At 44.4% G+C, this 15,568-nt stretch overlaps 1 protein-coding gene across 23 annotated transcripts in view; it reads left to right on the plus strand.

Annotated features, from left to right (window-relative positions):
* SIPA1L1 (signal induced proliferation associated 1 like 1) overlaps positions 1–10,287 on the plus strand; it is a 368,059-nt gene extending 357,772 nt beyond the window's left edge. For 13 of the 23 annotated variants that reach the window (XM_081508904.1, XM_081508901.1, XM_081508895.1 and 10 more), the window contains 5 exons: positions 455–701; positions 3,983–4,129; positions 5,475–5,589; positions 8,666–8,750; positions 9,932–10,287. In XM_081508904.1, the coding sequence (XP_081365030.1) occupies positions 455–701; positions 3,983–4,129; positions 5,475–5,589; positions 8,666–8,750; positions 9,932–10,075 (738 nt within the window). In that variant the 3' untranslated portion in view covers positions 10,076–10,287. The remainder of the gene's footprint in view (positions 1–454; positions 702–3,982; positions 4,130–5,474; positions 5,590–8,665; positions 8,751–9,931) is intronic. The other 10 variants (XM_081508913.1, XM_081508915.1, XM_081508909.1 and 7 more) reach the window with 1 other exon arrangement.
* The last annotated feature ends 5,281 nt before the right edge of the window (positions 10,288–15,568 follow it).

Consider the following 15,568-nt stretch of genomic DNA (forward strand, 5'->3'; position numbering starts at 1 on the left):
CATTGTGATCAGTCCAGCATTGCTTGGAATCCTCAGAATAATCCTGAGCGCTTTCGTGCCCCCATTTTATAGATGAGGAATTGGGTTCCAAGCGATAACATGATTTGGTCAATGATATGGGATTCAAATAAAACCCATATTTGTCTGTTCTTAAAGTCTTGCTGTAACCATGACACAACAGTGATGAATCCGCTTCATCACATATCTGAATCTTGTACTGAGCACTCTTCGGCCACAGACGGTGTGCAGGATGGTGAGGCTGTGTTGACCAGGAACTCTGTTTTTGCCCTTGGGGATGTAGAGATGGGGGACCCTGAGGCCTCATTTCTGGGCTCCAGGATTTGAAGGGTCGTGTCTACGAGAGTGATTTTTGTTAACCCACCCACCCCGCACCCCAGGTCATGAGTGTGTGACCCAGAAAATTGATTTCTGCTGTCCTGATGCTGTTTTTCAGTTCCACGCACTCTCCTCTCCTCAGTCTCCCTTTCCCACCACCCCCACGTCAAGGCGGGCCTTGCACAGAACGCTGTCCGACGAGAGCATCTACAGCGGCCAGAGGGAGCACTTTTTCACCTCGAGGGCTTCACTTCTGGACCAAGCCCTGCCCAACGACGTCCTCTTCAGTAGCACATACCCCTCTCTCCCCACATCTCTTCCTTTGCGGAGGCCTTCGTACACCTTGGGAATGAAGTCCTTACACGGTAAGCCTGTCTTCAGCTGCAGCGAACAGCCCTGCACGTGGGGCCCGTGTCCCCCAGAACACCCTGCACGGGGCCCGTGTCCCTCAGAACACCTGCCACTCAGTTTGCTCAAGGATGGTAATTAGAGGAAGACCTGCTTGCTTGCTCAGATTATCTGGGCTCCCTACCCCACCATTCAGCCTCTCACCTAGAATCCCAACCACAGGGTACGGACCCTGAGCCTCACCAGACCACAAGACTCATCTCGGATTAGTTTCAGGTGTCCAACACAAAATGATTTGATATTTGTATATATTGCGAAATGATCATAAGATTAACATCTGCCACCATACATAGTTTAAAAGTGTTTTTAAACTAAAAGTTTTAAAAGTTTTTAAAAAGTTTTAAAAATTTAAGTTTTAGCAGTTTAAAAAGTTAAAAAAATTTTTTTCTTTATGATGAAAACTTTTAAAATTTACTTTTGTAGTAGCTTTTAAATATGCAGTACAGTATTAGCAGTAGTCACCATGCTATAGATACCCCATGCTATGCTATATCCCCATGACTTCCATATTTTATAACTGGAAATCTGTACTTTTGACTCCCTCTGGCGATTTCTACTACCCCCACCCCTACTTCTGACAACCATCAATCTAATCTCTGTAACTATGAGCTCACATTTTTTTAGATTCCACACATAATCACACATAAGTGAGATGGATCATACAGTATTTATCTTTCTCTGACTTTTTTCATTGGCACAGTGCCCTCAGTGTTCATCCATGTTATTGCAGGTGACAAAATTTCATTTTTTTCTAAATTTTTATTGGAGTATAGTTGATTTACAACATTGTGTTAATTTCTGCTATATAGCAAAGTGATTCTGTTTTACATATATATTCTTAAATTCCATTATGGTTTATCACAGGATATTGAATATAGTTCCTGTGCTGTACAGTAGGACCTTGTTTTTATCCATTCTACGTGTAACAGTTTGCACTGGGGCAGTATTTTAAATCTGCCTATCTAGTTTGCTTTCTCAACCTGCATCATTCCTGCACCCCCAACCCACGTCCATGACTGTTCCTCTTCATCTCAGTCCTGTTCCCCACCCAGTCCCCTTCTCTGGGGCAGACATCCCTCAAGGATCACACCAGCTTCTCTATCCTCCCTCTTTATAGGAGGTCCACCTACAGCGTGAACCTGGTTTCTCTTTGCTCTAAAAGGCCACCTGCAATGAACCAAAGGAGACACATGAACTGACCACTTTGTACCTTCTGGACACTAGGAAGCGCCTCCTCGTGGTGACCTAAATAATAACCTTATTTTCTCCCCTTCTCTCCCTGCATTGGAACCACTCTCCCTGCACTCCATTCCTCATACAACTTCCTGCCTACGTCAAATACTTCTTTTACTTCCCCCTTTTTTTTTTTAACCTTTATAGTGATAAAAATAAGCCCTCTGGGAAGGTTTTATCTGCATGTGTCATGTCACAGTAGGCCCTGAACTCTGGAAGCTCTCGTGCTAAGAGAACAGCCTGGACACCTGCCTCCCACCCATCCTTACTGTCCCGCGGAGGAAGCCTGGAGTTGAAGGGCTGGCACTGAGGAAGGGAAGGGGCAGCCCACCCTCCACAGCCCCTTCCAGCACCTCTTGTTGCTTTCCTGACAGTTAGGCAGCAGCCTCAGGGATCCCATGCCCTAATCTGAGCGGTCCTTGGTGGCCTGCCGTCCTTGACCTCATGGGTGTGACCACCACGAGATCCATTTGGGGGATAGGAAACTTTTTTTTTTCCAAATGGAAATTTAGGACCCAGAGATAAAAAGCAGAAGGATTGTGTGTGACATAACAAAACTGTCTATTCCAAAGAATCTGAAAATTATGTATGTGTATATATAAATATAGAATCACTTTGCTGCACACCAGAAACTAACACAACATTGTATGTCAACTTTACTTCAATTTTTTTTAATTAAAAAATTATTCCAGCTTCTTACCCTTGGTCTGGGAGCAAGTTTAAATAGAACCGAGCCTTTAATATCAGGCAGTATTTGTTGATTTCCATTTTCTCATAATTTTGGTAATTTTAAGCACATTAATAACTAGCAGCTGCACTCCAGAGCAGTCCTTTATGTAATTTGCAAGGGAAAGCAAGCACTAAATATACTCTGGTTTACAGACTATCATAATTGGCAAAACTTTTTAACTCCTTGTAAACAGTTACTTCTCGAGTTGCTTACAGATTTTGACTGAGAACCTCTCAGCTCTGTGTCTGAGTGGATTTTAGTGTTGTGGTCACATTGTGAAGCGGCCCTTCTCACGGAGGTACCCGCTCTGCCCTCACAGCTTCTGCCCCATCGAGAGCGTCTGCATTTCCTGAGCCCTGTGCCCGTCTCCTCCACCTGTATGAACCTGAACAGTGGCAGTGTGCCCTCCACTGCACAGAGGGGCTCATTGCACTCATTCTGCCCATCCCCAAGCTAAGCAGAGACTGGGTGTTACTATAGGTTAATATTTGTGTTTTTAAAACTTGCCACCTTAGAAGGGGTTTGGGATGTTGGACTGCTATAAATCAAAAACTGATGCCAAGAGTTGCCTAGCGAGTCCTTGGGAAAGAGAAGGATGCCAACACCAGTGAACCGGCGTTAACTCCACTGGGCGACCCGGCACCCACTCTCAGGCACCCTCATTTGGTTCTCACACCACCCTGGGTATGTCCAACCGCAGGAACCAGTGGGCCATCCCTGGGACACAAGGCAGACACAGGCCAAGGAAGTGTCTGGCCCTCAGCAGCCCCAGGGATGCAGAGAGTCCACATAGAGGGAGTCAGATCCCAGGTTGCAAGGCAGATAAAAATTAGCCTTATGGTTCCCTCAAACATGCATCACCAAGCCTCCCTGGTCTGGCTGCAAAATCCAGCTCTTTGATGAAGTAGGTCCCTTCACCCCAGCCTGAATCCCTTGACTCTGGGAGGAAAAGTGAGGTGCCGAAGCTGCCCTGGGTCTCTCTGTTAGACAAGTAGCTGCTGCAAAAGCAGACACACTACCTCAGTGCAGAACTAGTGCAGTCCCAGACCCACACCATTAGAAATGGGACACTGGGAGGTTACACAAAAAGGAATTAAGATTGGAGGAAGTCTGTTCCTAGTTCTGCTCAGCTTTAGAGTGACCGCTAATGGTCTGTTAGACTAGAAACTGATTCCAGGTAACAAATGACATCGACTGTGGTCACAGAAAATGGGTAAAACTTCGCATGGGTGTCCAGTGGGCCTGAAGCCTCTTATCCTTCATCCATTCCTGCAGGAGAGTTCTCAGCCTCGGACAGCTCCCTCACCGACGTCCAGGAGACCCGCAGGCCGCCCATGCCCGACCCCGGCCTGATGCCCCTGCCCGACGCTGCTGCGGACTTGGATTGGTCCAACCTGGTGGACGCCGCCAAGGCCTACGAGGGTGAGTCCGCGGACGATCCCGGCTGGGCCACGCGGAGGTCGTGAGCAGTGCCAGTGCTCAGGACACACTGACGACACACGCATTTCATCACAGCCAGAAAGCAGTTGAGCCAGCAGTTCTCAAGCACTCAGGGCCCACACTGTTGATCTTAACCAGGTGGAATCCAGTGTTTCCTCTAAGTGGGAATTCGTAACATGGATGCCTCACCTCCCCGAATCTCGGAAGGGCAGAGCTCAGAAGCATCCCAGCTGTCACTTAACTGAAAATAGCACATGTCCAGGGGGCGTTTTTCATCACATCATGAAGACATCATTGCTCACCGCACAGTTGGATCTCTTAGGATGCTTGTCCCGGCCCCGGCCCCTCTGCTCTTCTCACTTATCTCTTAGGGGAGTGATGGCGTGTGTACTTTCCACCTGCTTCATCCCTACATCAGCCCACTGGCTGTGTGCTTGCGTTAAGCCAGTGGCCCTTAAATGCAGGCCCTTATTAGACAAGTGCTGGCCTGATCTGCTGAAATAGAAAAAACTCAATGCTGTCTGTGTGGACATATGGCTGTCATTGTTAGTCTCTCCGTCACGTCCAACTCTTTGTGACCCCATGGACGGTATAGCCCACCAGGCTCCTCTGTGGGATTTTTCCAGACAAGAATACTGGAGTGGGTTGCCATGCCCTCCTCCAAGGGATCTTCCTGACCCAGGGATCGAACCCAGGTCTCTTACGTCTCCTGCATTGGCAAGCAAGTTCCTTACCACTTGTGCCACCTGGGAAGGCCAGTCTAACAATCTCTAGGTCCATCCATGTTGCTGCAAAGAAGTTTTGGTTTTTTAATGAGAGATTCTTTTAAAACTTGATTTTGTTTCTTGGCTCAGGCTTAAAGTGAGTGTTTTTTGAAACAGAGGTGATGTGAACCTAAGCTAAAGCCCACCAAGGTGGCCAGGAGTCTTTTTGGAAAACATACTTCAAGAAGCCTCAAGAAGCTCAGTACTGGCTCTTTAATATATTTTGTGTTGTCACCAAGTGAAAAGCATTGGTTTGCAAATTTGGCACAAGGCCTGTTTCCAGGGAAACAATAGAATGCAACTTGTATAAGCAAGGGAAAAGCTAGAATAGAAATCAAGTCACAGCAACTATTTTTAAAAGAGAAACCATACTGTTACTATCCTCTTCCAGCTAAAACAGTAAGGAAAAAAAAACATTTCCTACAAGGGAAAAATGAAGTTTCCATTGCATTCTTGCCCCGTGATTAGGTTTGACTATTCATGTCAGTCATTACTTGACTTTTGATAGAGAGGGCCCAGGATGTGGTTCCACAGTACTGAATGGTTTCTTCTCTCCTTTCTAGTCCAGAGAGCCTCGTTCTTTGCTGCTAGTGATGAAAATCATCGGCCTCTGAGTGCTGCATCCAACAGTGACCAGCTTGAGGACCAAGCCCTTGTCCAGATGAAGTCATACAGCAGGTTAGTCACCCGGTGGTGAGGGTATCACTCTACACCATGTATCACCTCCGCTAGCGACAGAGAGCAGGTGTGGGGAAGGGGCGATGGAGGTCACACCTATTAGCTAAGTGAAGCTCATCACTGCAGTGCCAGACATTTCACTTTTTAGTTAGAATGCTTTGTAGCCAAATACTCTAAACACCCTTAAACTGTTCTTGATGACTTAAAGTCATCATTATGAAGATTCATTATTTAGTGCCACAATACATTTATGCCCTCAGGGTTTATTAAGTAAGAGAAATTGTTTATGCTAAATATCCTTGGCCGCCTGTGTGTTTAGTCTTTGAGTCTGTCCATTTTGAAGCTGTCAGTAGGTCATGCTTCTAAATGAGCCTGCATCTTAGCGACTCCCAACATTCTGCTTTAGACCTACACTAGAATTAGGTCACCAGGATCAGTAAGATTTATGTAAAATAAGAAAAGCCGTAGCTGAATTAAGACTATGGACTCTGGCTTCTAACGATATAGAGGCTGACTTTTTCACTTTCCCGTCAGTTTTCAAATGGTGAGGCTGTTGGATAAATGTGTGATGTTTCTATATATAAAAGTATCCCAACAGTCATAGTAAGCCTCCCTTGATGCAGAATGATTTCATCAATTTGAAATCTCTTAAAACCTTTTGAGGATGATTAAGAATCCAGGTGTGGGCTTCCCAGGTGGCTCAGTGGTAAAGAATTTTCCCGACAACCAGGAGACATGGGTTCGATCGCTGGGTTGGGAAGATCCCCTGCAGAAAGAAATGGCAACCCACTCCAGTATTCTTGCCTGGGAAATCCCAGGGACCGAGGAGCCTAGCAGGCTACAGTTCATGGAGTCACAAAGAGTTGGACACAACTTAGTGACTAAACAACAACAAGAATCCAGGTAGCTATAAAAGTTGGTCAGAAATAGCCAATAACAGGAAGAGTGAGGTTGGCATAGATTGCACAAATATCCTGGGGACTTGTACCTGAAGACTTACTTCTTAAGCAAGTCTGTAAGGAAACCCTTTTCATGGAGAAAGTGTCATGGTAATGATCTTTTGTTGTGAGTGTAACAGACAGATGCTGCATTTATCCTGTTGTTGGGACAGTTAGTTAGGTAGGTAAAATGGTGGTTAGTTTGGCTGTTTGTTGAGAACTTTTTTAAAAAATGTAAAGAGTCGAGAGAAGCACCCCAAATGTCCCTTCTTAGGATGAGGAGAAGTCTGAGTGAGCAAAGACTGTTCTCGTGAGGAAGCGTTATTAAACGGTTCTTAAATCTTTGTAGGATCTATAGAAGCCTAAGATGAGGGTGATGATTGGGTCTTTGTTCAGTGTGGATGAGCAAATGCAACTGGAGTTAAATGTTTTTAAAGATGATTAGTGCACTCACAGAACTTATCTTTGCAAACCTTCAGAAGTCCAGATAGGCTACTGAGAGTCACTGATAACCTACCGTGGCTGCATCAGCCCTGCCAAGGCGGGGCACAGTGGACTCAATGGCTTGTAAAGGACAGCCGTGCCCCCAGCCTCACTGTTGTCTGTTCAGAACCACTCTTATTCTATCACATCTATCTTTGGCCTTCAATGCATCCAAACCTGACCGGCTTGTGAGGGTGTGGATTTCAGCTGACCACTTCCCTTTTAAAATCCATTCACTGTCAGCTTTTAATTGAGTCATCCTGCCTTAGAAGTTGGGAGGTCACTATCATTCCATTTTATTTACAGCCTTGTGACATCCATGCTGGGCCTGCTGATCCAGAATTAGCAGAAGACGTTGGAACACAGCTTATTTTAGGTCAGGGAATTCTAACTTGAACTTTTGATTTGTAAAGTAAATTTACTTTAAATAAGCTGTGTCCATGTCTTCTGGTAATTCTAGATCTACAACAGGCCTATGGTGGCATGGAATGTTTTTGGTGTTAAAGAAAAAAAAATTTTTTTAATTAATTAAAAAATAAAAAGTATCTTTTTTACTTCATGGTGCCAAGAGTTTGTTCAGTCACCACGTCTTCCCCCTTTGACCGCTGGAAAGAGTCAGCTGCCTGTTATCTCCATGGGAGCCTTCAGATTCTTGGTTGTGGGAGACTGAAGTGGTGTTTCTGGCTAGAATTCACCCAGAAACTTTTGGAGGCTTGAATTCAAGTAGAGAAGACTCAGTGAAGAAGAGCTGATAGGTCTCCAGCCCTTGCCCAGCTGTGTGGTCTGTCCAGCCGGTTACACGTGTTTCTTTTTCTCTAGCCTCCTCTCCTTTTGGTGCTCAATGGCATGGCATTTTTAGCACTGCAATGAAATGGGAGAAAATTGTGAGCCTTAAGCGTTTGCTGATCAGAATAGTGAAGAGCTTAAGACATTAGTAGTAAAGAATTGGCCTGCCAATGCAGGAGACCCAGGTTCGATCCCGGGGTGGGGCAAATCCCCTGGAGGAGGGAATGGCAACCCACACTAGTATTCTTGCCTGGGAAAATCCTACGGACAGAGGAGCCTGGCGGGCTACAGTCCATGGGGTCACAGAGTCGACACAGCTGAGCAGTTGAGCACACATGCATCAAACTTCTGAAAGATGTAGTCTTTTTTTTAAAAAAATATTTAAAAATATTTAGTCTTAAGAGATCGATGCAGTAACATAGCTGCCACTGGGTTGAGTGGCCCCAAGAGAGAGCCTGTACTGACCCTGCCCCACCCAACAGGTGCAACAGAGGAGTAACTCTCTTAAAGCCGCTAGAGAGAGATTCATTTCACTGTTTGACAGTTGTATCTGCCAGAAGGCCCCTCTTATGCTGCCGAAGAGACCGTTTTCACGTATTGTCCCATATTCTTTTTGTCACAGAGATCCAGAATCTTTAAGGAAGCTATTGATTGGCTATAGTTCACGCCTATGTTACCTTTTGTTAAAACTGCCATTTCTCTTTTTTAAAAATGAAAATGTACATTGTGTCACCATAGTGAGTAATTTGACATTGAAAACTGTTTCATAAATATAGCCAACTCCTTAAAAAAAAAAAAAAAGGGAAACACCAAACAAACCCAGCCGTGGAGAACTCCTGCCTACATGGTCTTTTGTCTCTTGTTCCCAGCAGTAAAGATTCCTCTCCCACTCTGGCTTCTAAAGTGGACCAGCTGGAAGGTATGCTGAAGATGCTTCGAGAAGATCTGAAGAAGGTAAACATATTCTCCAAGCAGGTTATCCTGTCCATGCAAGCTGCCTTGAACTGAGAGAGCCCTTTGTCAGCAGTTTCAGTGGAATAAGTTGTGGGCGTTCTCCCTGCTTTCTCAATACACAGGTTTTAGGGGTCTGCTTGGAGCTTGGTTCCCACTGACGCACATAGTGCAAGAAGGCTTTCATTGTCATGTGTATACAGAAAAAGCGTTCCCTTTTTTGTAAATGCCTTTAAACCTCAGCCAGCCCCCTCTGGGCCCTATCCCAGTCTCTTTACCCCTGATCCACAGCCCAGATGCACACACACATCCTCAGTGTTATTCAGGCTCTTGCACCAAAAGAACCAGTTGCTGTTAGTTTCTTGAGTGACTTTATATTATTAAGAGAGCAGCCCCTAGATCAATCATCTAGAAGGTAAGACAGCCCTTATAACTTAACAGACACTAAACTATGCACTCACTCATGTATTTACATTCCAAAATAAACCTGTAGTAGCTGTCTCTGGAAGTCCTGTTCCCTGGGTGAGGACATCTTAACATATTATTGACCAGAGATGTGTCAGTATCTTTTAGAGTGATACAGTTAACATCACCATATACAAGTCATTATCATTCACATTTTGTTCTGTTAGGTTTTTGTTCCAACCTTGTGTATATTATAAATGCAAGTTTATTTCCATAAAATTTTCAAAAATGATGCACTGCAAAATTGAGTAAGGAAGAATTTTTCAGTGAATTTTATGCCGATACTTTCTCTGATTGTCCTAGCGACATATATACTAGTGTCTCAGAAGATAATAGTTCTTCAAAATATAGTTCTGATTCAGACGATGTGACTATTAGACCGGCAAAAAGACAAAAAACCTTAGTGATTGATTCTGATGTGGAACGTGAAAAATGAAACCCACAGTGCTGGAGAAGACTTTACAGGTGTGCCAGGTGTAACTATTGAATGTAATAACCTGCAGAGTGTCAGTGAAATAATTTTTGGCTAGCCAAAATAAAAATTGCCAGCCATAGGCTTTAGTTCCTGCAGAAGTCCACCGGTCAATAGTTAAGACCCAACGCCAGGCCCTGCGTCAGCTCTTTAGCGGAGTGAAGTGCACGCAGATCCACAGCCACGCCTAGCGGCTGGGCAGAGTGGGGCCACCCCCTTAGTTCTCCTGCTCTGCTCACCCTCCCAGGAAAAAGAAGACAAAGCTCACCTTCAGGCGGAGGTTCAGCACTTGCGAGAGGACAACCTGAGGCTGCAGGAGGAGTCCCAGAATGCCTCCGACAAGCTGAAGAAGTTCACGGAGTGGGTCTTCAACACCATCGACATGAGCTAGGCCGGAAGAGGCGGCCACGGGGTGGCCTTCCCCTTAGTCCCGCCGTTGGAGGCATCCTCCGAGCTCCCGCCCCAGCTTCCGACTTTGCCCCCTTTTGGGGAGTGCACAACCTGACAACTGCAGACCAACAATCATTATCTGCCTTTTGTAGAAAAGAAAATGAAAAAGGTAAATAAAAATTTTAAAGTAAAATAAAAGTTTAACTGCTAAAATGTGAATGTCTTTATTTTTTTGCACAATATCTTTATCTGTTATGTATTTAAAAAGAAGCTGGGCCTAGGATCCCCCCCCCACCGACACACACAGACACACACACACACACTGGCCCATCTGCCTCTATTTCCATCAGCTCTTTCTTACCTGTTTCAGGTAACCCAAGCTTTCCTTTGTTATCCTGACAAATGTCATTGTTCCTAGGAAAATAAAGTTTTTAAAAACTGCTAATTTGGGAAGGGGGATTTCCTTACCCTTGTTCCTAAAAATGCCTGGGGAGGGAGGTGCTTTCAGAAAATGCCTGCCTCCCTCAAATGGCTTGTGCATGAACTAGTGATGTCTGTCCCTGTCTTACAGAGATCAGCAGGATTGGGGTTACTTAACAAATCAGTGAACCAGAGAGAGGCAGAGACGGAGCCTGTGGGCCACGCCCCTTTTCCATCTTGCATTATGACATCACTGCTTCCTCCTACCTTTCCCTGGGAAGATGGTCCCAGGTGTTATGTGCTCCTCTGAGCTGGAGCCCTTTGTTTGGCTTAAGTGAGTCCCTCTGTATTGAAATCAGCCTTCCTGTCACTTCCTGGGTCCAAACAGTAATTGGTTTCAGAATTCCTCCAAACTAAAAAATCTTGATTTGTATGCATTTTGGTCAAAAGGATAGTTGTTGTTTGAGATTTTTAAAGCTATCAATGTAGCAAAATTGTATTTTTAGCTCGTTCAAAATGATCTTACTGATGAACTAGTAAATCTTTCTCTCCAAAGCAAGACTTTACCAGTATTTGTAACTAGGAAAAAAAATGAATGTTGAATTGTGAACTTTAATACTTACTTGTTAGGAGCAGTGATTGTGGTGATGGAATGGCCTTTTGAGACCTGCATGTCCCAGTGTACAATTTCTGCCCAGCATTTCCTGCATCCTTGTGTGGCCAGCTACAGGATTCTGCTGCAGAAATGATTGATGTGCTACTTTGCTTGTCTAGTGATGCAGCTGCTTTGGGCCCCTGGCCATTGGCTCTCAGTCCTGCAGAGAACAGAGACACTGGGTCACTAGTGTTGAGAGGCCTCAGGGGAGCCCCTGGTGGCCTTGTTTCTTGCCTTCACAATTGTCACCAAATTGTCACCTGCGCCCTTCCGTGGTGACTCTGGTCTAAGGGAATGTTCAGCAATCCAGCGGTATCTGCTCGGAAGCTCCCTGCCCCAAATAATCTCCACCCATTCCTCTCTCCATCCCTGAAAAAAATGGGGTGGAGTTTCCCTCTTCTCCCCCAACCCGCATCACCAGACTTTTATGCTACAATTTCATTCATAATTGTGACTTCTTCATGGGATTTTTTTTCTTTCTGGTGACATTTCTCTCATGGAAATAGGAAGATTTCGGAGTGCTTTGTAAAGATCTCAGTTGTCTGTCTCTTTCTCTCTTTGAGTTGTATGAAGGAGATTGTACATTGCCTGATATCTCTTTGTAAATGAGAAATAGCACTAACATCCAAGCATTCTGAAGTCTTGCTTATCCTTCTGAGTTTAGTTTTTATTTTGTCTTACATTTTGTTTGGGGACTTGGGGCAAGCTATTTATTAGAGTTTTGCAACAGAGTTCTTGTTTGAAGCCTTTAAAGACTACTTGTAAAATTCAAATAATAAAATTCATTTTAAACGCTCTTTTAAAATGCTTTGGTATTATTGCTTGAGGTATTCTTATTTGAAAGACCACCCAGTATATCTCACTGACCCTCCTTGTATTCTTATTTTTCCATCACACTCCATTGTCACCCAAGATGATTCTTGCAAGTTTGTCCCTTTTAGAATTTTAAGAAGTTTTTTACCCTCTATTCACATACCCATAGAGAATTCCTGATTTGCCTTTTCTGCTTATGATTGAATATTTGCAGAGCACTTTATAATTAGTTCCCTCTTCATTACCCATGTGTGGATTTTCCATACCAGCATTGTCATTCCCTGAGACCAGCACATTTTTGAACTCGTCTACTGCATCTCCCAGTTCTCAATGTTAGATGTTATATGCTCAGGGAATACAAATGCCTGTTAATATTAGACTGTGAAAAATATAATTAGGAAAGTTAATCTACTGAAAAAATCATAATGCATTCCAAAGCCAAATGGAACCAAAGTTTTAAAATCTACCCTGCCACTGTTCCTCTCCATTAGTGCAGCTAATTGACAGCAGGCAGAGTTTCTTCCTTTTATTTGGTTCAACAGTTCTACAAATTCTAGAATTATAAGACAGGCTAAGACTGGATGCCACAGGATACCCTAATTAGCAAGTGAAAAAGTGTGGGGGGGGAGTTGTTGTTTTGTTTTACCTGGTTTAGAGGGTTTACACATTGTTTCTGAAGGGCTTGGGTGTGGGTTGCCAGTTTCTGGGAGAAAGTGCCATTGACCTACATTGATGGAGGATCTTCATCCGTGAGCTGACTGGAGGAGCCAGTTGGTTGTGCTCCTGAATCTGCAGATGGTAAACAGATTGGGTTGGGTAGGATTGCTAACTCTGTAGATGAAGATATAAATGGTAACACAAGAGCAAAAGAAATAGGCCCAGCAAGCTTAAGCCATTTGCAGTGTTAACAGTGAACGATGACCTGAACAGATTACAGTCGCACAGTAGATACATGTAGCTACCTGGTGCTGTCTCCCCAGAATGAGCAAAATTGAGATTAAAGTGCATGGTGGCCCACTTTGGTCAGAAATGTGCTTAAACAGTAAAGACTTGGGCATTCTTAAAGATGAGCTGTATTATTTTGAAAGAATAATAGCACAGTATTATTGGTTACCTTTTCCCTGTATGAATTATGCCACTACTGAGCTATCCATAGGGAATCAACATACTCCAATAAAGACATTTGCTGCCGCCGCTGCTGCTAAGTTGCTTCAGTCGTGTCCGACTCGGTGCAACCCCATAGACGGCAGCCCACCAGGCTCCCCCGTCCCTGGGATTCTCCAGGCAAGAACACTGGAGTGGGTTGCCATTTCCTTCTCCAGTGCATGAAAGGGAAAAGTGAAAGTGAAGTCGCTCAGTTGTGTCTGACTCTTAGCAACCCCATGGACTGCAGCCCACCAGGCTCCTCCGTCCATGGGATCTTCTAGGCAAGAGTACTGGAGTGGGGTGCCATTGCCTTCTCTGAAAGACATTTGACTTGGACTCAAATCCCATCGGGGCTTCCCTGATGGCTCAGCATTAAAGAACCCGCCTGCAATACAGGAGACGCAGGAGACACGGGTTCAATCCCTAGGTCGGGAAGATTCCCCTGGGGAGGAAATGGCAACCAACTCCAGTATTCTTGCCTGGAAAATCACATGGACAGAGGAGCCTGGCAGGCTACCGTCCAAAGAAAGGGTCGCAGAGTCAGACAGAACTAAGCACGCATACCCCATCCATTATGTAGTAGCTGTGTCTTTAGGTAAATTACCTAATAGCTTTGAGTTCAGTTTCCTATATGGTAAAATGATTATTTTACCTTGTATTATTTTAAGGATTAGGTAGGATCATGTGTGTAAAGCCAGGGGCTGGCAAATTCAAGGCACTCAATAAACGTGTCTTTCACTGTCTTCCATCTCCAACATGTTAAGGCTTTTAATGTTGTTTTTCTAGGAGAGAGTCCTGACATGTTAATTGGAGAAGGATGGAAGAGCCAGAAAGAGTTCGTCCACTCTGCTTAATATTGGTCAGATGCTTTTAACCCTTTGCCATGCATTTTAGAACAGTGACTCTCAAACTTGAGCTTGCATCACCATCACCTGAAGGGTTGTGTAAAACATGGGTCACCAGGTTGCATGCCCAGGATCTGTGATTGAGCAGGTCTGGAGTGAGAAGTTTATATTTTTTGCAACTTCCAAATGATTATTTAGAAGCAGGGCTTTTGAGGAATAGCTTTTGAGGGCTTCTTGAGTGTTAACAGAGGATATTCATGCCCATTAGTAATTAAAACAAATAGATGCTACAGCGCAAGGCTCTTAACTCATTACTAACCAGAGATGTATTAATGTCTTTTGTTACCCAAATGTTATTGACTGGAGACGTTTCAATATTCACTTACATAACAAATTGCCAACCACAGGCATTAGTTTTTTTGCAAAAATCCCCCGGTTAATAATATGTTAACCATGTCCAGACACCTGACTATGATTTTGACAGGTTGGCTGACACCAGTTGCAGGAGGAAACAAAATTAAGTTATAGATAAAGAGACTTTAGGCAAAATAAAGAACTTTTTTCTTTTTGTACTAAAAAAATAATTTAGAGCCCCTTTTGCATGAAACTTTCTGCCATTTGACTATTTTAAATTCATATGTTACCTGAACATGACTGGAATGTCCTGACCACCATGAATGATAAGAGACCACTTACTAGGTCAGCAAGGAATGACCTTGGTGATCTTGAGCTTAGAGAGCTTGAACTTGGGAGCCAGTGGTAGAACCTTCAGACAAGTGCACAGTGTATGTCCTCACAGGTGTACAAAGACTGGGAGACTTAGTCCCAGGCTGGGAGTGTTGAATCCCAGTCACGAACTTGTAGATTCAGCCCAGCCTGCCTACCCTAATCTCCAAGAGCGTATCAAACCTAAAAGTTACCAGACCAGCAAGTTTCCTGACTGCCCTCATACCTGCTCCAAACTTAAGGAATCTTTACCTAAACCCTCTGCTACATCACAGCCCATTTTCTGCACCAGTGTCCAGAGAGAAGGAAAGGGTGGTTTGTTCCTCTGTATGCTTTAGGTAAGTTGAAGCTCAAAGACTTGAAGACACTGGCCACCTTTTCGGAGATCACCATAACCTTGGTTTTAGTTGCTGCTTTGTCCCCTCACTGCTCTCCTTTCCTCTCATCTCCCCAGTGGGGAGAGTCTGCCAGTGTTGCTCCTTCGTTTCCTTGTCAGATTAGCCCTTCTGCGCCTGCATCCTTAAAAATCCGACATCTCCCCTTTCATGCCCTAGGACATCTGAGCCATCAGACCTGGGACCCAAGAGAGCTTTCACCTTCCCTGCCTCTCATAAATGCCTCTCATCAATCTCCTTTTCCATGCTTGCCTTTGGTCCTGTGAATATGCATGTCTCAAACGTCCTCCCATTACTTCCTCTAAATGAGCACACCTCACTATGCCCCTTAAAGAGCTGCTCTGCCAGGACAGCCCCACCTTCAAATACATGCCGTTCATTCTATCCTCCAAGGTGTGTCTCTCAGGACCCATGGATCTCCCAGGCAAAATCCCCAAAGCTTTGGGTATCTTACTCTGTATTGTTAAACACATTCCTTAACAGGGGTCATCTCA

This window comes from Giraffa tippelskirchi, chromosome 7 (genome assembly GCF_054371585.1).
Source record: "Giraffa tippelskirchi isolate mGirTip1 chromosome 7, T2T-mGirTip1v1.2.pri, whole genome shotgun sequence".
Classification (NCBI taxonomy): Eukaryota; Metazoa; Chordata; class Mammalia; order Artiodactyla; family Giraffidae; genus Giraffa; species Giraffa tippelskirchi.